Below are 27,893 nucleotides of genomic sequence, written 5' to 3' on the forward strand. Positions count from 1 at the left end.
TATCACAAGCAACTTTGGGACAGTAGTCCCCTCACTCCACCTAGAACTAGCACCACCCTGGCAGTCATGCTTCTGGTTGAGTGCCCCACTGGCATATAATTCACCTCCAGGAGAAAATATGGATAGAGGACTGATTTAAAAAAACAAAGCCAGAACACTTACCTGGCAGGGGACATAACCATGATCACACACACACACACACACACACACACACACACACACACACAAAGGCTGAGAGGCATGTCACAGCTCAGGGGAGCATATGTGCCCCAGAAAGGGAGAGTAGACAGGATTTGTGTTCAACATTTTTTCACCATGGATAAGACTGTAAGTATCATGTTTATGAAAGCAGTGAATTCCACAGGCTGTACGACATAGCTAACTCACTGAATATTGGAACTAGTACCAAAATCAACAAGATGAAATTGAACAGAAATAACAGGAACCACTGTGTTGAGGTTGAGAATAGCAGTGACATAAAGTAAAACTGCTGACCAGCAGTTCAGATAAAGAAGACCTCGGCATTTTTGTTCAACACAAGTTCAAGGATAGGCATTATGATGTAGTAGGGGAAAGACAAGACTTAGATTCAGACATACCCTACCTCAATCCCTGATTTCACCACTTAGGGAAAGAATGGGAGCTTCTGGCGGACATCTGTGCTACATTCCCATGCAGACAAGGTGACAGGCCCCCTAGTGGGAGCCCTCTGAAGGCCACAGCAACTGACCACTGAATAGCCTGCCTTGAGCACGATGGTAATAGTCCCTGTGCCCATGCTTGTTTCAGAAACTGTGGAACCTCCTACCTTCAAAGGACTGAGTCAACTTAGGAAGCACAGATGTGGTGGCCAGTGTGGGCTCAAGTGCAGTGTTCTTCTTGGGTACTTGGGCTCTAAGATTTGCACAACCAAGGAGCAGGACCCAGGGGGTATTAGGATTACAATTCATGATTGAGATTGACTTTACTGACTGCCAAAAGGGGGCATATAGCAAACTGACCTAACACTCTCAGGGAACACATATGAAGGGTAACTAACAAAGACTAAGGGAGAGAATAGAAACCTTTCTGGAAATGTAGCCTTTCTGGAAAAGATGACATCTGAGCTGTGCATTACAGGAGTGAGCCAGTCAAAGAAAAGAAGGGGGCCCTATACAGAGAAGGCATAGTGACTGTAGAGAGTGTCCTGTACTTGGGTAATAGACTAAGTAATGCAGTATGGCTAGAGCTGAAGGTTCCTACAGAGAAATGGTGGAGGATGAAGCTGAAAGATGGTGACGGGCTAGATCAGGAAGGGCTTTGTGGGCAATGTTAGAGCCAGTGGGGAGTCAAGGAGAGATTTTTAAGCAGGAAAGTGGCGTGAATAAATGTGACTTTAGAAAGACAGCTCTGGTGGACAAATGAAAAATGAGTTGGAAGGTCAAGGTCAAGAATAAGTGCTGGGAAAAAAAAAAGACTAGATGCTGGAAGACCCAACTAAGATGCTTTGATATTAATAATGTCACTGAAAGTAGTGAGTGCCAAAGAGAATGGAGAGTAGAAAGTATGAGAGATTACATGTTAAAATGGAAAGGTAGGGACTTCGCTGGTGGCCCAGTGGTTAAGAATTCACCTGCCAATGCAGGAGACATGGGTTTGATCCCTGGTCCAGGAAGATCCCACATGCCCTGGGGCAACTAAGTCTTTGTGCCACAACTACTGAAGCCCAAGAGCAACCTAGAGTCCATGCTCTACAAAGAGAGAAGCCACTGCAATGAGAAGCCCACATGTCACAACTAGAGTAGCCCTCACTCACTGCAACTAAAGAAAGCCCTTACATCACAGTGAAGACACAGCACAGCCAAAAATAAATAAATATAAATTTTAAAAAAGGAAAATGTATTAATAAAAGAAAAGGAGGACAGCATATGTAGTGGGGAATAAAAGAGGGATGTTTATCATAACTTGCAGATTCTAGCTAGATTAATGGAGTCAATGATGATGCTGTTCACTTAGAAACGGGATACAGGAGAAATAGAGGGTTGGGGGAGACAAATGATGAGTTCTACTTTGGAAATGATGAATTGGCTTGTACCTTTGGAACACCCAAGTAGAAACCATTTTAAAAGCAGTTTTTTAGTGTCTCTGTAGGTAGGTGGGAGGTAAAGTCAAGATATTTGGCAACTCTTACAAGGAGAAAAATATATTAGCTCAAGAAAGGACGGTTGAGAAATGTTTTATAAAATAGGAATGAGTTACATACATTTATAGACACAAGGAAATAAATTAATAGAAAGAAAGAAACTAAAGGGGCCAGGGAAGGAGCAGGGGTAGCAGTTCCGTCCTATTTAATTTTACCTTATAGTGCAGTAAAAGGAGAGCTGTCTTCTAAATATACCACACAGCTTCTTGAGTTAACTGGTAAATTGCCTAGTGTGGATCATAAGCCATCTGAAACAGATGGTAAACTGCTAAAATGAATTAGGTTCCACCACCCATTTCAATGGAACATTGTATAGTATGGAAAGAAAAACACTTGGCAAGCAGAAGCATGAGTCAGGAGTAAGTGGTGAGTGGTGTGAGTCATGCATGCATTTAAGATCGGTAAAACCCTGGCTCTGCTCCTGACTTCATTACTTCTGAGCTTCTCATCCCTCTAGATGCCCAGGCTCAATGATATCCTATCAGCCTCCTCACTCGTTTTTTCACTCTACATACTACCTGTTTCAGAATTCTGTGAGTGCTTTGGTTCTCACATGGGCCCTTTCCTTTTCATTCCCACTAAATGTATTTTCAAGTCTGCCATCAGGTCACTGCCCACAAGTTTAAGCCCAACTCCTGAGTGGACACTCAAGGCCTCAACAATATGGCTCTGTCTCACTTTTCCAACTTTATATCTTGCTACTCCCAACATATTATTTTCCATTCCAGTCAAACTGACCTTATTCACCCATACCTGAACTGTTTCTACCATTTTCCTGGCATTATTTTTCTTCTAATTCTCACAAAATACCCCTGTTTTTGTTCTGTTAGAAAAGTGTTTCCTGACAGTACTATCTACAGCAGCACACCCGTCACTTTTTCTTTTTCAATTGAGGTATGTTGTTCAGTCACTTAATCGTGTCTGACTCTATGCGGCCTCAAGGACTGCAGCAAGCCAGGCTTCCCTGTCCTTCACTATCTCCTGGAGTTTGCTCACACTCATGTCCCTAGAGTCAGTGATGCCAACCAATCATCTCACCCTCTGTTACCCTCTTCTCCTCTTGCCCTCAATCTTTCCCAGCATCAGGGTCTTTTTTTAATGAATTGGCTCTTCACATCAGGTAGCCAAACTATTGAAGCTTCACTTTCAGTATGAGTCCTTCCAATGAATATTCAGGGTTGATTTCCTTTAGGATTGACTGGTTTGATATCCCTGTAGTCAAAGGGACTCATGGGAGTCTTCTCCAGCACCACAGTTCGAAAGCATCAGTTCCTCAGTGCTCAGCCATCTTTATGGTCCAACTTTCACATTCATATATGACTACTGGAAAAGCATAGCTTTAATTGTATGGACTTTTGTTGGCAAAGTGATGTCTCTGCTTTTAATATGCTGTCTATGTTTGTCATAGCTTTCCTTCCAAGGAGCAAGCATTTAATTTCATGAAATTAATTTTATTAATTAATTTTAATTCATTCATAAATTCATTTTAAATTTCATTTAATTTCATGGCTTCAGTCACCATTCACAGTGATTTTGGAGCCCAAGAAAATAAAATTAGCCACTGTTTCCATTTTTTCCCCTGTCTGTTTACCATGAAGTGATAGGACTGGATGCCATGATCTTAGTTTTCTGAATGTTGAGTTTTAAGCCAGCTTTTTCACTCCGCTTTTTTACCTTTATCAAGAGGCTCTTTAGTTCCTCTTAGGCTTTCAGCCATTAGGGTGGTGTCATCTGCATATCTGAGATTGTTGATACTTCTCCAAGCAAACTTGATTCAGCTTGTGATTCATCTAGCCCAGCATTTCGCATGATGTACTCTGCATATAAGTTATATAAGCAGGGTGACAATATACAGCCTGAAGGTACTCCTTTCACAATTTTGAACCAGTCCATTATTCTATGTCTGGTTCTGTTGCTTCTTGACCTTCATACAGATTTCTCAGGAGGCAGGTAAGGTGGTCTGGTATTCCCATCTCTTTAAAAATTTTCCACAGTTTCTTGTGATCCACACAGTCAAAGGTTTTAGTGTAGTCAGTGAAGCAGAAGTAGATGTTTTTCTCTGGCATTCTCTTGCTTTTTCTATGATCCAGTGGATGTTGGTAATTTGATCTCTGGCTCCTCTGCCTTTCCTAAATCCAGCTTGCACATCTGGAAGTTCTCCTTTCACATACGATTGAAGCCTAGCTTGAGGGATTTTGAGCATTACTTTGCTAGTGTGTAAAATTAGCACGGTTGTACAGCAGTTTGAACATTCTTTGGTATTGCCTTTCTTTGGGATTGGAATGAAAACTGACCTTTTCCAGTGCTGTGGCTATTGCTGAGTTTTCTAAATTTGCTGGTGTATTGAGTGCAGCACTTTAACAGCATCGTCTTTTAGGATTTGAAATAGCTCAGCTGGAATTCCATCACCTTCACTAGCTCTGTCCCTAGTAATGCTTCCTAAGGCCCACTTGACTTCACACTCCAGAATGTCTGGTTCTAGGTGAGTGATCACACCATCGTGGTTATCCTGATCATTAAGACCCTTTTTTGTACAGTTCTGTGTATTCTTGCCACCTCTTCGTAATCTCTTCTGCTTCTGTTAGATCCTTACCTTTTCTGTACTTTATTGTGCCCATCTTTGCAGGAAATGTTCCCTTGGTATCTCTGATTTTCTTGAACTGATCTCTAGTCTTTCGCATTGTATTGTTTTCTTCTTTTGCTTTGCATTGTTCACTTAGGAAGGCTTTCTTGTCTCCCTTGCTATTCTTTGGAACTCTGCATTCAGATGGGTATATCTTTCCCTTTCTCCTTTGCCTTCCACTTCTCTTCTTTTCTCAGTTATTTGTAAGGCCTCCTCAGACAACCATTTTGCCTTTTTGTATTTCTTTTTTTTAAGGATGGCTTTGGTTACCTCCTTCTATACAATGTTACAATCCTCTGTCCATAGTTCTTTAGGCACTCTGCTTATCAGATCTAATACCTTGAATCTAGTTGTTACTTCCACTGTATAATCATAAGAAATTTGATTTAGGTCATACCTGAGTGGCCTAGTGCTTTTCCCTACTTTCTTCCATTCACATCTGAATTTTGCAATGAGGAGCTGATGATCTGAGCCACAGTCATCTCCCAGTTTTGTTTTTGCTGACTGTATAGTGCTTCTCCATCTTCACTACAAAGAATATATTCAATCTGATTTTGGTATTGACCACCTGGTGATGTCCATGTGTAGAGTCATCTCTTATGTTGTTGGAAGAGGGTGTTTGCTATGACCAGTGCATTCTCTTGGGAAAACTGTTAGCCTTTGCCCTGCTTCATTTTGTACTCCAAGGCCAAACTTGCCTGTTATACCAGGTATCTCTTGACTTCCTACTTTTGCATTCCAATCCCCTATGATGAAAAGGACATGTTTTTTTGGTGTTAGTTCTAGAAGGTCTTGTAGATCTTCATAGAATGATTCAACTTCAGCTTCTTGTCTTTAGTGAATATAACTGACATTAATGTTAGTTTTAAGTATACAACATAGTGATTCAATCTTTGTATATATCACAAAAAGATCACAGTAAGTCTAATTAACATATATCACCACACAGCTACAATTTTTTTCGTGTGATGAGAATTTTTAAGATCTACTCTTAGCAATTTTCAAATATACAATATAGCATTATTAACTATAGTCACAATACTGTACATTATAGGACTTACTTTAGAACTGAAAGTTTATGCATTTTGACCACCTTTACTCAATTTGCCTACCTCCACTGGTCTGTTTTCTGTATCTATGAGTTCATTTTTTCCTCTTGTTGTCTGTTTTTTTAGATTCTACATATAAGTAAGATCATACAGTATTTGTTTTTCTCTTTATGACTTATTTCACTTAACATAATGCCTTCCAAGTTCCAACCATATTGGCAAAAACGCCAAGATTTCCTTCTTTTTATGACAGAATAATATTCTAATATATATTACATATAATAATTTCACATTTTTTATACATTCATCTGCTGATGGATACTCAGGTTGTTTCCATGTCTTGGCTAATTGTAAATAGTGCAGCAGTGAACATGGGGTATCTTTTTGAGTTAGTGTTTTTGTTTTCTTCAGATAAATACCCAGAAGCAGAACTGCTGAATCATATGGTATTTCTATTTTTAATTTTTTTTTTAGGAACTTCCATGTTTTCCATAGTGGCTGCACCAATTTGTATCCCCACCTTTGCTTTTGGCATTCCTTTTAGTAAAGGTGTTCTTCTTTTACCCTGATGTATTTTCTCCATAGTATTTAATTCTGTGTAACATATCCTTTTGTATTTCCTTTTTTACTATCTTATTCTTCACACTTGCCCTGTGAGAGCAAGATATTTGTCTAATCCGTCACTATACCCCCAATACATAAAATGGAGCCTGTGTATTACAATATTATAGGCATCCAACATAGTTATTAAATAAATAAATTGACATCCTTGAGTACCTGCTTGTGCCAGTCTCCTAGATGCTAAGGATAAAGAAATGTGAAAAATCAATAGATAGAAAGTTCAATTAAATAGAGTTGGGAGACCAGAAAGAGGATCTCTCACACCTGTAGGGATAACAGAGCCCAAGAAGAAGGACTCCTCTTCCTCCCACGGCAGAGACTCAGCCAGTGAGAAGACTCTTTGTTTACTTAGCCATCACAACTTCCTTCTCCTTCCCTATAAAAGTGCTCACCTTCCTCTGACATGGGGGGACTTGACAGTGACTCACAATGGTTACAGACCTCTGATTGCAATTCTCTGCTGATTCTGAATAAACAAACCTTAGCCAGAGAACTGTCTGACAGTGCACTTGTTTTAGTTCAACAGAAGTAATCAAAACAGATGTAATCCCAGTACCCCAAAAGCATGTAATTTAGTGGGAGAGACAGACAAAAAATAAGAACATGGCTAAAAATTAATATTAATACTAATTACAGTGAGAAGTGCTATGAAGGAAAAGAACAGGGATTGATTTTAGATTAAGTAACCATTTGTAAACTTCTTGACTTGGCATTACTGATTAGGGCTAAAGCAATAAAAGTCAGGTCTATGGACATAGCAATCTTGTACCAAAAATAAACTGATCCTAAAACAATTTTTAGATGTTTAGATTCATTTGCTTTTTTATCCACACTGCAAATTGAGCCAACATACACATAGTTCTTTGATGGAGCGGCGTAGTTTTGGAAGCCTCCCTTATGTGAAGTTCACACAATACTTTCCTAAGAAACCTGGAACCACTCTGCTTTGGTGAATTGAGGTCAGACTGACCCCTGAGGTTATCAAAATATGGACTCAAAAGTCATTGAGAATACTCTTTTGTTTTAGAATCCCAAGTAATTTAGTCTAACAGGCTTGAACCATCTGGTTTTCCTCCTGCAACATGGTACAAGTTTTAACAGTTATCCAGTTGTCTTTTTTTTATCCCCCAAGTGAGATGAGTCATCAAACTATAAAATCTGAAGGTGATTTTGTAAATTTTTGCAAGTCCACATACTATTATCATTTACAAAGAGAAAGTTATAGGTGTTTAAGATGAAAGATGGCCCTAAGATACTACTTACATTATTAAGCTAATCAAGCCCTCTTTCAGTTTATGACAACTGCATTGCTTAACTAGATTATTTAGACTTTCCAAATTCATCAACATAAGAGGTTTTTTTTTCTGTATTGCTTGCCAAACTACACACATACAAAAAACCTTGCATTTTCATGGAAAATAATCTTTGCCAACCCTCTCAACTAGCCCTGAGTTTGACTGATAGTGTATGAGCCCTACCATCTGCTAACAAAGCAGGCTTTCATAATGCATAAATGATACTAAGGAAAATGATAGTGAAACATAACCTGACTTGTTTTCATAAGTTGATGCAACTGAACATAAAAAGCAAGCCTACACTTTTCCAAGTGAAGTTCAAATTGTATCCCAATAATTGAAACTGGGTGCTGTTTGAAATTATTCTTTCAAAACATTGAGTGAGTGAGTGAAGTCACTCAGTCGTGTCCGACTCTTTGCAACCCTATGGACTATAGCCCACCAGGCTCCTCCATCCATGGGATTCTCCAGGCAAGAATACTGCAAAACATTAGGCAGTCTAAATACATAAATCTCTTTTAAAAGCTAACACTTCCAAAAACTTTAAATAAAGTTTAGATCCAACTCATATTACATTGTTTAAGTCCCCAAGAATTAATTGACCAGAGAAGTCACCAAATTAAATGTCGTTTTAAAACTATGATTAAAAAAAATTAACTCTGAAAATCTATTGTATTAATAGGCTTAATAAACCCAATTCTTCAAGACATGAGTGTTAGAATCATTAATTTCCAGTTTTACACTATAAGTTTACTCTTTTATTACCTGTACATTTTAATGGATATCCTTGACAACTTATTTGACTGGGGAAAATTTGAAAATGTCTCCAAAAATAATGCTGTGCTTTAGTGTCTTGTCAAGATTTAGTAAATTTTAAAAGTTACTCTTTAGTTTTTTTAAAGGTAGTACAACTAAACAGATATATAATGGCTCTTAATTATTGTTTTTTGTTTCATGTTTATTTTACTCCTATGTATATATATTATGCAGCTTCCCAGGTGGCACGAGTGGTAAAGAACCCACCTGCCTGCGCAGGAGACGTAAGAGACGCAGGTTCCATCCCTGGGTTGGGAGGACCCCCTGGAGGACGGCATGGCAACCCACTCCAGTATTCTTGCCTGAAGAATCCCATGGACAGAGGAGCCTAGCAGGCTACAGTCCATAGGGTTGCAGAGTCGGACACAACTAAAGCAACTTGGCATGCATACATATTATAAATTATTATTTTACATATATATGAATAGCACATTCATATATGTGTGTGTGTGTGTTTAAATATATACATACATTCTTTTTACTTAGAATTCTCTAAAAGGAAAAACCAAAGTGATATAGAGGCTATAATTTTAGCCAAGTAGTCAGGAAAAACAAGTGCTGGTCTTAGTTTCATAGCTGTCTGGCTTTGGGAATGTCATTTAATTTCTTAGCTCCTCAGCTGTCCCTCCTGAAAAAGGTAAAATCTCAGTATAAAAATCTGTTCTTTTCTAGATCATGCTATGGTTTGACTATTCTGGCAGACTCTATAAATCTATCCCCAAAGAACTCAATATCATTCCAGACTGAGGCAGAGTGGGAATTGGAGTAGAAGGAGGGACAGGAAGCCTGATCATTACCGATGACATAATGTCACAAAGCAATATTTAAAATGCAGAAACTGGCAATGATTTTCATTGTCCTCAGCAATATCCCCAATAATTTTACATGTTTCCCATATATTGATAGAAGTGAATCCAAATGTCAATTAATTCAACATAAATTCTTCTCTGTAAGTTTAGTTTTGTTGGGATGATGAGCAAGGGCCAAGAGGGTTGAAACGACCAACGGTCAAATCACTAGTGAGTAGCTGGACTTTTAATCACTATATTATCAAACTAAAAGACTTCTTATGAGAAAACATGCAAGCTCATATCTCCATCAGAACTGCTGAAGTTTCCATGTACAAGTTTCTGTTAAGGCCTGGATCACATTAAAAAATGGTTTACTGGCTCCTGGGTTCTGTGGTTCTTTATCAGTTGGCATTTTTAGTTTCTCTGAACTGGAAGGAAAGTTATAACAATGAGACATCACTTTGCCAACAAAGGTCCAACATATTAGTCAAACATAATATGCCAACATATTAGTCAGAGCTATGGTTTCTCCAGTAGTCATGTACGGATATGAGAGTTGGACCATAAAGAAGGCTGAGCGCCAAAGAATTGATGCTTTTGAATTGTGGTGATGGAGAAGACTCTTGATAGTCCCTTGGGCTTCAAAGAGATCAAACCAGTCCATCCTAAAGGAAATCCATCCTGAGTATTCATTGGAATGACTGATGCTGAAGCTGAAGCTCCATTACTTTGGCCACCTAATACAAAGAGCTGACTCACTGGAAAAGATCCTGATGCTGGGAAAGATTGAAAGCAACAGGAAAAGAGGATGGCAGAGGAAGAGATGGTTAGATAGCATTATTGTCTCAATGGATATGAATCTGAGCAAACTATTAGAGATAGTGAAGGAGAGAGAAGACTGAAGGGCTGCAGTCCATGAAGTCATGAAGAGTCAAACATGAAGTAATGACTGAAAAACAGCAGCAGAACTGGAAGGTGGAAGTGGCTCCTTTGCAGCCACTACATCTTCTTGCTTCTTATTTGTTGTAATTGTTGCTTTGCTTTTCACTAAAACCAACACATTTTTGTTCTCATAAAGAGGAATGCCCTTTTAAATACTGACTGATGAATGGCAGTTTAGATTCACCTTCAATGAGACTGACCATCTGTTATCTCACCCAAGCCCCCACTCACAGTTCCATGGCAGTCTTGTGGCTTAGTGGCAAAGTTCTAATCTAAGGCACATCACGGGAAGTCTTGACTGTGAAGTCTTAGGGAAACTTTGGCTTTCCTAATAACTGAAGGTAGACAACCTATTGCCTTCCACCACTGTGATGTTCCTCCTTCTTCTGGGCTGGTAAGTGAATATGAGGTTGAAAGAGGAGAAGCCATATTGCAACCATGCGACAATAACCAAGAGGATACTAAGAGTTGTGAAGTGAAAAAATAGAAGAATTTCATTTTTATTGGCATTGTGGAGAAGCAGCCCCAAATGGCCTTCTTCTGTTATAGGGAAAAAACAAGTCCTTGTTTCTTTAAACCCCACCATCAGTCATGTTTTCCTGTATTGGTAGGTGAAGACAGTATGACCTGATACCTTAGAGAATTACTAGACCCAGATTGTTGTGCCTAGAATAGCTACTTTGAAGCACAGTGAGCTGTTTGCATCTAGTCAGCTTCTGAAACTAAGGACTTAAATGTTTTTATGCTCTCTGTAAGTCACCTATATGAAGGCCCATAAAAAGAAAGGTACTGTGTTCTTGAGGCCTAAAGATAGTTCAGAACCATATCCTTTTTCTCTTCTGTTTCCATCAGCACTAGATATTTTTTAATTATTGAAAACTTACTTTTTTATGTCTAAACATCAATAATTGCTGACTGTCACAAGCACAAGAAATAGCCTGAGGAAAAACGTGATCCGTTTATTCTAGATCTGTACTACCTTTTTAACCTTGAATTGGAGCAGCATAATCTAATTTTTTTTCATTTATTTTTATTAGTTGGAGGCTAATTACTTTATAATATTGTAGTGGTTTTTGCCATACATTGACATGAATCAGCCATGGATTTACATGTGAATCTAATTTCTTAAATGACATATTCATTCACTTGATAAATAATTTAAAATATTCTGTATGCTTGTAAATCAGAGAATATAATATGAATAAGACATACTCCTAGACATCCAGGAATAATTTCATATGTATTTCATTGAGTGCTTTGGCTAACAGGCAACAAAACTATGTTGAGAAACTGTCTTGTGTTTGAAGTTAATTATGCCACTTTCTGTCAACTGCCCCTCATGAACTCAAAACTGACATTAATAATGGCCTGAAAATAGCTTGTATCACTACCTATGGCAGAATTTAAAGAAAGGTATCTGATATAAATATTCTATATTATATACACAAAATCCCATTAGAACAGAAAAGGAAGCAAAGATGGGTATGGATGGTACGTTTGAAAAGAGAGTACAAAGATTAGGAAAACAGAACTGAGGAAAGGGGTCAGGAAGTAAGCTGAAGGAGTTCCTACCTAGTGGCATATAGTTATTCAGTGAAAGATGGAAAGTGAAGGTGAAGGGCAGTGAAGTAGGGTATTTAGCATGAAAAATTGAACAGTGGTAACAGTCTGTTCAGGGTGCCACAACAAAATACAATAAATTAGGTGGCTTAAACAACAAAAGTGTATTTCTCATAGTTCTGGAGGGTGGGAAGTCCCAGATCAAGTGTCTGTCCAATTTGGCTCCTGGCGGGAGCTCTCTCTTCTCTGCCTTCTTGCCATGTACTCACATTGCAGACGGAGCTCTGGTGTCTCTGCCCCTTTTTATTCAGGCAACTACCCTATTGGGTTAGGATCCCAACTCTATGACCTCATTTAAGCCTAATCATCTCTTCACAGGCCCTGTCTCCAAATACAGTCACATTGGAAGTGAGGGCTTCAGCACAGGAATGGGGAGAAGGCGGGACACAAACATTTAGTCCATAAATGAGAGCTTAAAAAGTTTCTGTAAGAAATGGAAGGGAGACCCATGAAAGGATACATGGGCACTGTTTGGAGCAACTGAAGTTAAATACCATTCAGGTTCAGAAAACGATGATAGCCCAGGTTTTCTGCATGGAAGCACTTATTGGTGGTTTGTGAGAGAAAGAGTGCCAGGCAGGCTCACTAAGTCAAGCAAATAGATAATGGGGTTCAAAGATGTTGAGGTTGCTGGAATTTATTGACAAAGTGCTGGAAAAGTGGAAGTTACACAGAAAAGAGGGCTCAAAAAGTCTGCATAGGGATCCTTGCCTCTTTGATTGCATTTTAAACAGTGTGTCTGGGCAGGGGACATGCCTTGAGGCTGAACAAGAAAACCACTCCTGGGGACAAAGCGTGTACCAGGGATCTGTAAACAGTACAACTCTAGTTCATACTGAACTGGGAAATTTACAAATTGAGACAAATCAGAGTGGAGACATGTCACAGAACACTTAGGGCATTCAATAAAGATCCAGGAAGGTCACTTGATAAGAGTAAGGATAAACTAGCATAAAAATATGTTATTCTAGTCTTTCCTTAACAAAGCTTAAGTATAAGCTGAGAAAAGATGAAGCCTGTCTTCAAGTAAATTAACTAACTGCAAAACCCAAGTTAATGCTTCTTAAAGAAAATAGGCACTCAACAATGTAACTTACTAAACGTCTAGCATATGATAATTTAAAAATTATAATATCTGTAAAGAAGAAGGAAAATCTTACACAACACATAACCAAGAGAAAAATTTAGAACGTAAACACATAGAGAAATTACAGGGATAATAGAACTGGTAATCAAGTTCTTTAAAACAGCTATTATGAAAATGCTCAAGGATTTCAAAGGAAAATGAAAGAGAAAGTAGAAAAATGTTTTAATGAACCAAATAACTTCTAGAGCTGAATGTAGCATCTATAGTGAAAAAAATCACTGGAATGGCTTAATAGCAGATTAGACACTGCTTTTTTTTCCCCCCTAAACAAGCACTGTTTAATTATTTTGAAGTTATGCAGTCAACAATAAAAACAAAATTAAAAATCCCTACTATAAAACTAGCCAAATGTCACTGCTGCTGCTGCTGCTGCTAAGTTACTTCAGTCATGTCCGACTCTGTGTGACCCCATAGACGGCAGCCCACCAGGCTCCTCTGTCCCTGGGATTCTCCAGCAAGAATGCTGGCGTGGGCTGCCATTTCCTTCTCCAATGCATGCGTGCCGTCTATGGAGTTGCACAGAGTTGGACGCAACTGAAGCAACTTAGCCAAATGTCACTAATAATCAAAAATTTCCTTGCTCTACCTTCTGAGGAAGTTATTTGTTTATTGCAGCCATTCTCTCTGTCTCTTCCTGAAAAGTTTCTAAACTCAAGATTGACTGGATGCATTTTTTCCCTTTTTAAGGTAGCTGAAGAAAAAGCAGGTTAACGAAAGTTAGTAAGAATTTTAAAACATTTTAAGTTCATCCTACTTCCAAAATTCAGCAGTATGTTGCAGGCCATCTACTATACGAATCATTGGTGCATTTTTGGGCTAATTTTATGAGTAATTAAGCAGAAGTTAATGACTTTTTAAAAAACAGTTGCATATTTACTGTGCTGAACTTGAAGATGTTACAATAAATACTATTCAAAATGAAGCACAGGAAGGAAAAAAGTCTTAAAAAAGGAAAAGGAACTCAGTGAAATGTGAGGAAATATTAAGTTGTTTAATGTATGTGCAATTGTAGTCCCAGAAAGATAAAGAAGAATGAAAAATATTTGAAGAAATATTGACTGAAAACTTTCCAAATTTTCTAAAAAATATAAACATATATATCTATGAGTTCACTGAATTCCAAGAAAGACAAACACAAAGAAAACTACAAGGCATATCAAAATCAACTTGCTGAATATTCAGTAATAAAAGGAAAAGTCTTCAAAGCAACAAGAAAGGAAAAAGACACATGCCTATAAAGAAAAATATTCCATTTACTTCTCATTTAAAACAATGATACAGAAGATAATGGAATGACATCTTTTAAATGGAATGAATGAAATTTTTAAAGGTTGAGAAAATACAAGCTGAGAAAATTAAGCACCAACAGAAATGTGCTTCAAGGAATGTTAAAGGAGGTTCTTCATGCATGCTGAAGAAAAATGGTTCCAGATGAAAACTCAAATCTAAACTAGAAGAAAGAACACCACAATCAACCAATTTGTGGAAAAATAGAAAATACTTTTTTCTGTATCTAATTTCTTTAAAAGATCCCTTCCACTACCCTTTCACTTTCTTCTTTCAATGTAGTTCAGTCCTTAAACCATTAGATTGGTCCAAGCAAAAGAAGCATCTGTGCCAAGGTGAGGGGCTCATGGGGGCTCTGTTTGCCCAAAGCAAGGCATCAGAACTTGGGGAACATTCATTCAGTGGAGGAGCCTTCCTTGCACAAGGAGTGTGTCTCCAAGGGGGAATGGCCCACAGTAGAATATCAGAGCCTCAGTGGAAAAAGGAAGAAAAATGAGGAAGCATGGCTCACTGTGGGATGCTGGAGCCCAAGAAGAGGACATCTGCTCAGTGCAGACGGAGACAAGCAGAATGAGAGGGCTCTAGTCCCTGTGGAAGAACCGTGTAAGATATTGGAGTCTGCAAGGAATGAGGGGGAAGTCCCTAAGGAGGAACAGCCATTGTGGGATATAAGAGCCTGAACGAGACAAGGAGGGTGAATTAAGGAAGTAGAACTCTGTGTAAGATACCTGGAGCAAGGGGGATGTGGAGAGCAGCTATGTTGGGGGAGAAGGTTGACATGTGGTGACAGGGCCTATTTAGAATAAGGCAGGCATTCCCAAAGAGGGGCAGCCTATGCACAGAGATTCAGAACCTGAGTAGGGTAAGGGGGCATCTACATAGGAAGGTACTCACTGCAGGGCGTGTTAGCACAAACAAAATTAGGAAGGCAATTGCATAGGGGAAAGGGCATTGGCATAGAATGTCAAAGTCCAAGCATATGAGGAGGGTCTCTGAGTGGCAAGGGGTGTCAGAGTCTGAGCAGGATGAGGAAGGTATCCACACAGAGGGGGGAGTGGCAGCCACATGTGTGACTGCTTACACACAGGGGAGTGATCAGATAAGTAAATACGTGAAGAAGAATGAGAGTTGGGATTCTCACTGTTGGAGAAGGACATTGCAGATACAGAAAAGGAGAAGATTAGAATGAGTCCTGTGGTGATAAACTGAACTGGAAGTATTCACAGGCCATGTAGGTTTTAAGTACATAGATATATGTACATAGGGAGGAAATGTGTATATGTGTGTACCTGCTTATAGAATCTCTAGTTCCACCAAGAGTACACGGGAGAAGCAACACTCCAGTGGCAATGAACACAGGTAGTGTTCAAATCTTGGTTTCTATGTATAATTCTCATTTCAAAATGATTCAAAGACTTCTAGATAAATGACCTATCCAGGATGGAGCAGAGAAAGTACAAGTGGAGACTGGAACATCATGTTGTGCTATAAAGTAGGGAAGTGCTCAGAGGATGATAGTTACATGTCAACGGGACACAGAAGGCAAATTGTTGTTGTTCAGTCACTAAGTCTTTGCAGCACTGTGGACTGCAGCATGCCAAGCTACTCTGTCCTTCACTATCTCCTTGAGTTTGCTCAAGCTCATGTCCATGACGAGTCAGTGATGCCATCCAAACCACTTCATCCTCTGTCGTCCCCTTCTCCTCCTGCCTTCAATCTTTCAAAGAATCAGGGTTTTTTCCAATGAATCAGCTCTTCGTAGCATGTGGTCAGAGTATTGGAGCTTCACCTACAGCATCAGTCCTTCCAGTGAATATTCAGGGTTGATTCCCTTTAGGATTAACAGGTTCGATCTCCTTGCTGTCCAAGGGACTCTCAAGAGTCTTCTCCAGCGCCACAATTAGAAAGCATCAATTCTTTAGCACTCAGCCTTCTTTATGGTCCAACTTTCACAGCCATACATGACTATTGGAAAAACCATAGCTTCAGACCTTTGTTGACAAAAAGATGTCTCTGCTTTTTTAATACGCTGCCTATGTGTGTTATAGCTTTTCTTCGAAGGAGCAAGCATCTTTTAATTTCATGACTGCAGTCACCATTCACAGTGATTTTGGAGCCCAGGAAAATAAAATTTACCACTGTTTCCATTTTATCCCCATCCATTTGCCATTAAAGGATGGGATTGGATGCCATGATCTTAGTTTTTGGAATGTTGAGATTTAAGTCATCTTTTTCACTCTTCTCTTTGACTGTCATCAAGAGGCTCTTTGTTCCTCTTCTGCCATTAGGGTGGTGTCATCTGCATATCTTAAGTTGTTGATTTTTCTCCATGCAATCTTGATTCCTGCTTGTGAGTTATCCAGCCTGGCATTTTCCATGACGTACTCTGCATGTAAGTTAAATAAGCAGGGTGACAATATACAGCCTTGACATACTCCTTTCCCAATTTTAAACCAGTCTGTTGTTCCATGTCCAGTTCTAATTGTTGCTGCTTGACCTACATACAGGTTTCTCAGGAGACCAGTAAGATGGTCTGGTATTCCCATCTCTTGAAGAATTTTACACAGTTTGTTGTGATCCACACAAAGGCTTTAGCATAGTCAATGAAGCAGAAGTAGATGTTTTTCCAAATTCCCTTGCTTCTTCTGTGATCCAGCAGATGTTAGCAATTTGATCTCCAGTTCCTCTGCCTTTTCTAAATCCAGCTTGTACACTTAGACGTTCTCAGTTTATGTACTGTTGAAGCCTAGCTTGAAGGATTTTGAGCATTACCTTACTAGAATGTGAAATGAGCACAACTGAATGATAGTCTGAACATTCTTGGGCTTCCCTTGTGGCTCAACTGTAAAGAATCTGCCTGCAATGTGGGCGACCTGGGTTCAATCCCTGGGTTGCGAAGATCCCCTGGAGAAGGTAAAGGCTACGCAATCCAGTATTCTGGCATGAGAATTCCATGGACTGTATAGTCCATGGGGTCACAAAGAGCTGGACACAGCTGAGCAACTTTCACTTTCACTTTGAGCATTCTTTGGCATTGCCTGTCTTTGGGATTGCAATGTAAACTGATCTTTTCCAGGCCATTGCTGAGTTTTCCCAATTTGCTGGCATACTGAGTGCAGCACTTTATCAGATTCATCTATTAGGATTTGAAATAGCTCAGCTAGGATTGCATCACCTCCACTAGCTTTGTGCCTAGTGATGCTTCCTAATGCCCACTTGACTTCACACTCCAGGATAACCACCATCGTAGTTAGCCGGGTCATTAAGACTTTTTTTGTACAGATCTTCTGTGTATTCTTGCCACATCTTCTTAATCTCTTCTGCTTCTGTTAGGTTATTGCTGTTTCTGTCCTATATTGGGGCCATCTTTGCATGAAAAGCTACCTTGGTGTCTCTAATTTTCTTGAAGAGATCTCTAGCCTTTCCATTCTACTGTTTTCCTCTATTTTTTTTCGCACTGTTCACTTTAGAAGGCTTTCTTATCTCTCCTTGCTATATCTTTGGAACTCTGCATTTAGTTGGGTATATCTTTGCCTTTAGCTTCTCTTCTTTTCTCAGCTATTTGCAAGGCCTCCTCAGACAACCATTTTGCCTTCTTACATTTCTTTTTTTCTGGGATCGTTTTGGTCACCTCCTCCTGTTCAATGTTATGAACCTCTGTCCACAGTTCTTCAGGCACTCTATCAGATCTAATCTTTTGAATCTATTTGTTACTTCTACTCTATAAGCATAAAGGATTTGATTTAGGTCATACATGAATGGCCTAGTGATTTTCCCTACTTTCTTCAAGTCTGAATTTTGCAGTAAGAAGCTCAGGATCTGAGCCACAGTCAGCTCCAGGTCTTGTTTTTGCTGACTATATAGAGCTTCTCCATCTTTGGCTGCATATAATCAATCTGTTTTTGGTACCAACTATCTAGGGATATCATGCTGTGCTATAAAGTAGGGAAGTGCTCAGAGGATAATAGTTACATGTCAAAGGGACATAGAACGCAACTTGAAAGGACTCCTACTTCTGAATCTGGAAGAATTTGAGCTTCAAAATAAATAGTGTTGGTAACAGATTATATATCTCATTGAATAAAATAGAAAACCATGAGCCATACAGATGTAAATAAACTGAAAGGTTGATGAGGAATGGGAATATTTACATAATTGTAAAGTACCTCCCCACAAAATGCATATCCATTTCAAAGAGGGCAGTTGAATAGTGTAGAAGCAGACACCACCTTAAACAAGCAATCACCTGTGAAATCACCAGTCCTGGGCAAATCCAAATTCTGTATCATGTAGTGAGAAGAGCACAGTCTAATGTCTGTGGTATTCCTAATAAAAATTCAGAAACTGAATCTATCCTGGAGAAAACAGAACAAGTTAAAATAAGAGATCTACAATAAAATTGGCCTGATCTTCATGTCAAGGGAATGAAAATTAAAGCAAGGCAGACTCAAGGAGACAAATGGCCATGGTAATCAGCTGTTCTTGTGTGATTCTGGATTACATCCTTTTGCATTATTGGGACAACTGGGGATACCCAAATTAGATCCAAGGATTTTGATGGCTGACTTCAAGAGGATGCCCTTGTTTATAGTGAAAACCCCAGTGATATTTAGGGGTGATAGGTTATCATGTCAGCAACTTACTCTCAAATCGTTCAGAAAAAAAAATTACTTTGTATTGCACTTGCAACCTTCCTGTTTGAGATTGTTAAACATTAAAAACACACATTGGATGAAATATAATTGACTGTTCAAAGGAAAAATAAACTCTAGTGTAAGGTTTATAAATACATAAAAGTAAAGTACATGGAAATAATAGCATGAAGCACAGGAAGAGGAAGATGAAAGCATACTCTTGCTAGGTTCTTATATGTAAAGTTATAAAAAATATTTTAAGGCATAATCTGAAATGAATTGAAAATTCAGGTGCTTACAATGTAAGCAAACATTAGCAGTCAACACATAGGAGTTCAAAGAAAAACCAGCTACATAATTGCAGGAAGGAGTTTGATATGGCTTAGAAAAATAGCTAAGAATGACATGTTAATATGACACGAAAAGAAATAATCGGGGCAATAGTAATGGATTTTGTTACATAAAGCTTTAAATTTTCTCTGGTCAGACTACATGGGCAAAACTGAAAGCAAGCATGAAGTGTAGGTATTAAGGGCTTCCCTGGTGGCTCAGATGGTAAAGCATCTGTCTGCAGTGCGGGAGACCTGGGTTCGACCCCTGGATTGGGAAGATCCCTTGGAGGAGGCATGGCAGTCCAGTATTCTTGCCTGGAGAATCCCCATGGACAGAGGTGCCTGGCAGGCTACAGTCCACAGGGGCCGCAAACAGTCTGACCCGACTGAGTGACCAAACACAGCACATTAAGTGTAGGGGAAAAAAATTTCAAATATGTTCCAGACAAAAGGTGAAAACTATCAGTATATAAAGGGCTCTCTTATAAACTGTAAGAGAATTATAGGAATTCCAATTTAAACACAAAGAAGATGTGAACAGGCAATTTATAAAGAAAAAACAGTAGACAAAAATGTCCTCATTCTGACTCTGTGCTAAACACAAAGTGCGAGATGAAATATATATACAGGTATACATCTTGTTCCCCAAAATAACTTGAGCTCAGTTCCACATTAGAAAGATGGGTTTACTACATGGGATTTTATAATATAAATCTGCCATCAACCAGAATAAGGTGATATTTTACAATTCTTCCACTATTTATCAGGTAGTCCCACAAAATAGGGATTACATGTTTACCAAAATAGGACAGAATAGAACCAGTAGTTGGAATTATGGTTTATATTTCAGAGATCAGTTCAATGAGTTATAAGATATAGATACATGATTCTTATTTTTATGAACTCACAATCTAAGGAAGAAAGATGAGAGGCATAGATAGATTTAACTAACTGAAAATTGCATTATGACAAGCCCCGTTTACATTCCAGAGTGTAGGTATAGCACTAAGGTTAAAGGATTAGGGACTAGAAATTAAAAGGTATGCAGTGAAGTATCTAAAATCTGTTGTACCTTAAATGACAACATGTTCTTGGACGAGGAAGAAAAGAAGGACATTTTTTTCACTCTTATTTACTATTTCTTTAATTTCTCCACTTTTGATTATTATAACAATTTACAGCCATCCAAATGGATGACTTTCAAAAACTGAGATAACCCAAAGGTAGTTGTAAAAAATATTTTTTCTTCAAAATATGATTTCCATCATTCATACAAGGTTCATAAAACCACCCTTTAAGAAATTATCAAAACAACTAGTTAATACATGAATTCATACGAACCTGTAATATTGCTCTTTTGGGTAACTGTGAAATGTCAAATTCAGTAATCCCATCTACAAGAAAGCCTTCAGACACAAATTGTTCAGGAAAAACGTCTTCTTCTTTAGAATTTGTTTTGAATTTTAACTTGGAGAATTTTTGTAATTGAAGATCATGCTTTAGCATCTGCCATGAAAATAATTTACAGATTCCATGGAATTGTTGTAAGGACTAAATGAGATGATACATATAAAGCACAATGCTTGATACAATGATAGCACCAAATAAACATTATCATCGTCGTCATTATATAAATTATCATTGTCCAGAGCATATGTAATAGTCTCTGAACCACCAAAGCATTATAGATCATTTCCACTAGTTGTCATACAATACTGGCATAGGCAGTCACCTAGAAGATGTGGTCCAGCCTTCTCTTGTAGAAATGAGAAAGCTGAAACCCACAGAGTCAAGGTTCTGGTGATGACAGAACTGATACTTGGGGCATGGAAGTTACCCCAAGAAGTCAGGGGACTTCTTCTCTGGTCCAGTGGTTAGGACTCCACCCTCTCACTATCAAGAGCCCGGGTTTAAGGTCCCTGGTTGAGGAACCTAAGATGCTATATATATATTTATATATATATATAAATGTTTTTCTTAAAAAAATGCCAGAAGGAAAGAATTTGGAGAATTGCCTGATGTATCATTAGAGTAAATCCCCATTTTTACCTTCAATACATTCATTAAAGTGCATAATCAAGGAAGAACCCTAAAGGGCAAAGAAGTGCTGTACCCACACACACACACGCGTTTGCTGTAATATGTGTATGTATTAGAGCCCGAGGGAGAGCACACGATGGAGAGCTGGCACATGGCTCTCTCCTCCCCGCGGACACCGGCCGTCCTCACTCCACCCTAGTGAATGCAGTAGTACTGTTAGGCCAAGAAATCACATAGCTAAAATAAAACAAAATACTCAATTAACTATTTAATACATATCTACTCTAGTATTCTTGCCTGGAAAATCCCATGGATGGAGGAGCCTGGTAGACTACAGTCCATAGGGTCGCAAAGAGTTGGACACGACTGAGCAACTTCACTTTCACTACTTTCACTTATATTAAGGATAATATTACTCTGTCATATATAATATACACTATCATATGTATTTATATATATGTATCAATTACTACAAAACATTATGTTTAGTATATGGGGATGACTAAAGAGCACAGCACTGCCTTCTCTCAGGGACATTCAGTTTAAGGGGATATAAATGGCAGCCTGCTCACGCAGTTACCTTTTCACCAGGAACCGTAAAACGGGGTTTAATTTCTTCCTATTTTTCTCTTTTCTATTTATCCCGACTTTATATTTCAGACTATTAGTAAAGCATTACATACTAAATAATGTAACTACAAAAATTCCAGCATGTTTCTGTATCTGTTCCTAGTAGTTACTATGAATATTCTAAAAAAACATTAAATTATAATCTACTATACTGATAGCTAAAGCAAACTAGAGATGTTTTTATTATTATAAGTTTGGAGGAGTTTGCTTGGATCCTCTGTTTTGACTGCTTTAATTTCTAATAGGTGTCCCAGTTAAATATGATTCAAGTGTAGAAATTTAGTAGTTTTAAAGATAGTTTAGTATTAAGATTTTATCTGGAAAAGAATAAATTTAGTCTTTATCATTTATTTTTATTATAATCATAGCAAACCATTTCTCTTCCACTTTAAACATTTATTTCCACCTAAACACTTGCTTTAGTGTTTTTATCAACAAATTTAAGTGAAATGTTAAAAAGATTTTTCCTTGATGTTGAACTTCAAATGAAAGAGCAAAATTTATTAGGAAATATTTTGGGTAAGTGAGGAGGCATTTAGATTATTAAATTAAAAGAACAAGGACCCCATTAAAAGTATATAATATTAAAGTTGTCAGTGTTTTCCACACATAGCATTATTATCTGAGACAACATCAATGTAACAGCAAAGTTCAGTTTCTGAAAAAAAATAAGTTTACAATATGCCATACCAGCTCATCTTCTCTCTTTCTAAACTTATGTCTTGCTCTATCCCTCCATTTATTTAGGGTAATTATCATCTTGTAGCAGTGGAACATCTTTTGTATCCGCAATAGCGCATCTGAAGAAAACGCATTAGATTACTGTACATAATTACACAGTATTATAATTAATATTCTATCAGGTTTATAATATGAAACAATGCTGTGTCTGATAGTTTTTATTTTAATTGCATCTGAAATTGATTACTTTTGACAGCAATATATAGTACTGCTGAGACTTCATTAACTTGTAAACATCACCTTTGCCCTTATAAATTAAGATATTATAGATGTAGCAAAATGCCAAGTTATATAGCATTTCCTTTTTAACAAATCTGTTCTTTATAAAACCAGAACTTCCAGATTTATTCATAGAAATAGAGTCATGAGATAGTACTTTTAAATACCCTGTGATTAAATAGATTGCTATATATATATGTTTAAGCAGGGGTCCAAAGTTCAAGCACAGGGGCCAAGCCAGGAAGGAGGATGATTAAAGCAGGCCTAGGGGACACCATTCTTAACTATAGCTAATTGCTTCCTCTCAGAAATAAAGACCCACTACCTAGCTTAGTCGGTAAAGAATCTGCCTGCAATGTAGGAGACCTGGGTTCGATTCCTGGGTTGGGAAGATCCCCTGGAGAAGGAAATGGCAATCCACCCCAATACTCTTGCCTGGAAAATCCATGGACAGAAGAGCCTGGTGGGCTACAGTCCATGGGGTTGCAAGAGTCAGACACGACTTATCGACTAAGCCACCACCACCACCCTTATGTTAAAATTATCAGAGTCCACTGAGGTACCAATAGGAGCCAATTAAGAGGAAAGGATTTACTGATTCGCAGCAGCCATAAACAGATCAATATGTAGTTAGCTGCATGAAATCTCTATTCCTGCTCTAAAGAGCACATACATGCACTGTCCACTCATCTATCAAGGGTTTAAGTAAAAGAAAATTATTTTTCTTTAAGTTTTCTCAGAAATTCATTAAATGAAATATAAAGAATAAAGAGCTCTTTATAAAAAACAATTTTGATATCTATCTGTCCATCTACCTTTCTATCCCAACTCTTTATTTTGTAAAAAAAAAGTTAATAGTAGCTCCCTATTTATATTGAAACTTGTATATATATCACACAAATAGATATAGAATTTTATTTTGAATATGCCTGCTTTCTATTACACTAAAACTCTTTGAGACAAATCTCATTAAATACTTTAAATTAGTGACTTTACATTTCAATAGACATAAAAATAATAAATTCTCTAGTAAAAATTATGTTTAACTGTTAAGTTTGTTGAAACTTTGGATCCATGAAAACAAAAACCAATTGTTACTGTGTAAGGATTTACCTCTAAGTTGTTCTTTTCTGTTTTTCACATAAGAGTGCCAGTGATGTAATACATGTTTTTTAAGCCTGAAATTGTCATATACTATTGCTGCTTCCATTTTTTCGGCCAGAACTTCATCTTCATTTGTAAGAGGTATTGCTATCTCTCTCCATGTGCTATAAGCAGAAAATACAGGAATATAATATTTTGAAGTTACAGTAATACATTAGTAAACAAACAGAGAGAGAAGAAATAATATACTGGGCCTCCTTTACCTCCTCAAAAAACACAGCTTCAAGAAAGCTGTTAAATTATTTGCATTGTTTTATTTACAGTCAGTCCTTGCATTTTCTTGAAGCTTGCATTTCCCTTGTATACATTTCTAAAGCCCCCAAAACTCTGAAATTGAAACTCTTTTTTTTTTTTTTTTCTCCCGTAACCTATTTAGAGGCAAAGCTAGACCTGACCTAAATTTTGCATCAAAACTTCTCAGAATCTGACACATAACGGTTCATAGTATTTCTTCATTTCACTTTGCAAGAATATACAAATACGTTTTATTGTAGAAATACTAATGTGTTCAGATATGTTTTGGTTCCAGTGTGCCATCTCAGACACAACTGAAGATGTTATATAATACACAGTGTGTACAGAGATTTCCTTTTTAAAAAATTTTTTAAGAAAGGGAATCTAGATTTGCAAATATGTCTGTCTCCAAGGATTTCAGATAAGGGGATAATAGACCTGTACTTTGAGTTTTGAAGTTCTATTTTAAGAAAGACAAAGCGGTACCTTGAAGAAGCAAAGATTATCTTTTAACTAAGTAAAAGCTGAATAGATATAAAAGAAATATATCATATAAAATGGTGAAAACAAGATTAAATAGATAAAATCAGTACAACTGGCCAAAAGTGAGTTGTTCTTCATATGGAGAATCTCTAGAATAAGAACACAAAGAGGAGGGAATAATATATAAAACTCATTTTCTTACTAAAAGTGGGTCTTCAGTAAACGCCCATTATAAAAATTACATGCTTTTATCATTAATTCTGGAGTCACCTAAAATGAAGAAAGACATGAAATAACAAGCATTAGAAATAAATGGAATGCACAGGCTACCTCTGGAAGATATACAAGAGAATGAGAGCAGTGATTGCATCTGGGAAGTAGAATTAGGCCTAGGGAGATAGGAACAAACTTCTAGAAGTACCAGTTCAGTCAGTTCAGTCACTCAGTCATGTCCTACTCTTTGCGACCCCAGGAATCGCAACACACCAGGCCTCCCTGTCCATCACCAACTCCCGGAGTTTACCCAAACTCATGTCCATTGAGTTGGTGATGCCATCCAACCAGCTCATCCTCTGTCGTCCCCTTCTCCTCCTGCCCCCAATCCCTCCCAGCATCAGGGTCTTTTCAAATGAGTCAACTCTTCACATGAGGTGGCCAAAGTACTGGAGTTTCAGCTTCAAGATCAGTCCTTCCAATGAACACCCAGGACTGATCTCCTTTAGGATGGACTGGTTGGATCTCCTTGCAGTCCAAGGGACTCTCAAGAGTCTTCTCCAACACCACAGTTCAAAAGCATCAATTTTTTTGCTCTCAGCTTTCTTCACAGCCCAACTCTCACATCCATACATGACCACTGAAAAAAACCATAGCCTTGACCAGACAGACCTTTGTGGGCAATGTTATGTCTCTGCTTTTTATTTATTTATTTATTTATTTTTAAGTTTTTTGTATTTATTTATGTGGCCACACCAGGTCTCAGTTGGGGCACATGGGATCTTTCAGCTGTGGCATGTGGGATCTAGTTCCCCACCAGGGATTGAACCCAGGCCCCCTGCATTCGGAGTGAGGAGTCTTAGCCACTGGACCACCAGGGAAGTCCCCTGTCTCTGCTTTTTAATATGCTATCTAGTTTGGTCACAACTTTCCTTCCAAGGAGTAAGTGTCTTTTGATTTCATGACTGTAATCACCTTCTGCAGTGATTTTGGAGCCCCAAAAAATAAAGTCTGACACTGTCTCCACTGTTTCCCCATCTATTTCCCATGAAGTGATGGGACCAGATGCCATGATCATAGTTTTCTGAATGTTGAGCTTTAAGCCAACTTTTTCACTCTCCTCTTTCACTTTCATTAAGAGGCTTTTTAGTTCCTCTTCACTTTCTGCCATAAGGGTGGTATCATCTGTATATCTGAGGTTATTGATATTTCTCCCAGCAATCTTGATTCTAGCTTGTGCTTCATCCGGCCCAGCGTTTCTCATGATGTACTCTGCATATAAGTTAAACAAGCAGGGTGACAATATACAGCCTTGACATACTCCTTTTCCTATTTGAAAGCAGTCTGTTGTTCCATGTTCAGTTCTAACTGTTGCTTCCTGACCTGCATATAGGTTTCTCAAGAGGCAGGTCAGGTGGTCTGGTATTCCCATCTCTTTCAGAATTTTCCACAGTTTATTGTGAGCCACACAGTCAAAGGCTTTGGCATAGTCAATAAAGCAGAAATAGATGATTTTCTGGAATTCTCTTGCTTTTTCGATGATCCAGTGGATGTTGGCAATTTGATATCTGGTTCCCCTGCCTTTTCTAAAACCAGCTTGAACATCTGGAAATTCATGGTTCATGTATTGCTGAAGCCTGGCTTGGAGAATTTTGAGCATTACTTTACTAGCATGTGAGATGAGTGCAATTGTTCGGTAGTTTGAGCATTCTTTGGCATTGACTTTCTTTGGGATTGTACTGAAAACTGACCTTTTCCAGTCCTGTGGCCACTGCTGAGTCTTCCAAATTTGCTGGCATACTGAGTGCAGCACTTTCACAGCATCATCTTTCAGGATTTGAAGTAGCTCACCTGGAATTCCATCACCTCCACTAGCTTTGTTCATAGTGATGCTTTCTAAGGCCCACTTGACTTCCCATTCCAGGATGTCTGGCTCTAGGTGAGTGATCACATCATCACTGTGACACACCGCGCAGAAGCGTGGCTGTGAGGAACTACCCCTCGTCCACGGTCAGGGGCAGCGGCTGAGAGGAGCTGTCAGGGGTGGCGGCCAAGAGGAGTTACCCCACATCTGAGGTCAGGGGCAGCGGCCTAGAGGAGCTACCCCACGTCTAAGGAGCGGCGGCTGCACAGGCGCAGGAGGACCAAGAGGAGCTACTCCACCAATCAAGGTCAGGAGGGGCAGCCATGAGGAGATACCCCCCAGTCCAAGGTAAGGAGCAGCCATAAAGAGATACCCCACGTCCAAGGTAAGAGAAACCCAAGTAAGACAGTAGGTGTTGCGAGAGGGCATCAGAGGGTAGATACACTGAAACCATAATCACAGAAAACTAGCCAATCGGATCACAGGACCACAGCCTTGTCTAACTTAGTGAAACCAAGCCGTGCCGCGTGGGGCCACCCAAGACGGACGGGTCATGGTGGAGAGGTCTGACAGAATGTGGTCCACTGGAGAAGGGAATGGCAAACCACTTCAGTATTCTTGCCTTGAGAACCCCATGAACAGTATGAAAAGACTAAATGATATGATACTGAAAGAGGAACTCCCCAGGTCGGTAGGTGCCCAATATGCTACTGGAGATCAGTGGGGAAATAACTCAAGAAAGAATGAAGAGATGGAGCCAAAGCAAAAACAATACCCAGTTGTGGGTGGGACTGGTGATAGAAGCAAGGTCTGATGCTATAAAGAGCAATATTGCATAGGAACCTGGAATGTAAGGTCCATGAATCAAGGCAAATTGGAAGTGGTCAAACAAGAGATGGCAAAAGTGAATGTCAACATTCTAGGAATCAGCAAACTAAAATGGACAGGAATGGGTGAATTTAACTC

The 27,893-nt window shown here is 38.6% G+C and overlaps 1 protein-coding gene across 1 annotated transcript in view; it reads right to left on the reverse strand.

The window, feature by feature from the left end:
* FBXL13 (F-box and leucine rich repeat protein 13) overlaps positions 1-27,893 on the reverse strand; it is a 215,503-nt gene that overhangs the window by 160,137 nt on the left and 27,473 nt on the right. Inside the window, exons 4-7 of the mRNA XM_065938466.1 lie at positions 25,053-25,120; positions 24,083-24,237; positions 22,700-22,809; positions 20,681-20,845 (exon numbers count right to left, since the gene is read on the reverse strand). Coding sequence (XP_065794538.1) covers positions 20,681-20,845; positions 22,700-22,809; positions 24,083-24,237; positions 25,053-25,120 — 498 coding nt within the window. The remainder of the gene's footprint in view (positions 1-20,680; positions 20,846-22,699; positions 22,810-24,082; positions 24,238-25,052; positions 25,121-27,893) is intronic.

Source organism: Muntiacus reevesi, chromosome 6 (genome assembly GCF_963930625.1).
Source record: "Muntiacus reevesi chromosome 6, mMunRee1.1, whole genome shotgun sequence".
NCBI classification, from domain to species: Eukaryota; Metazoa; Chordata; class Mammalia; order Artiodactyla; family Cervidae; genus Muntiacus; species Muntiacus reevesi.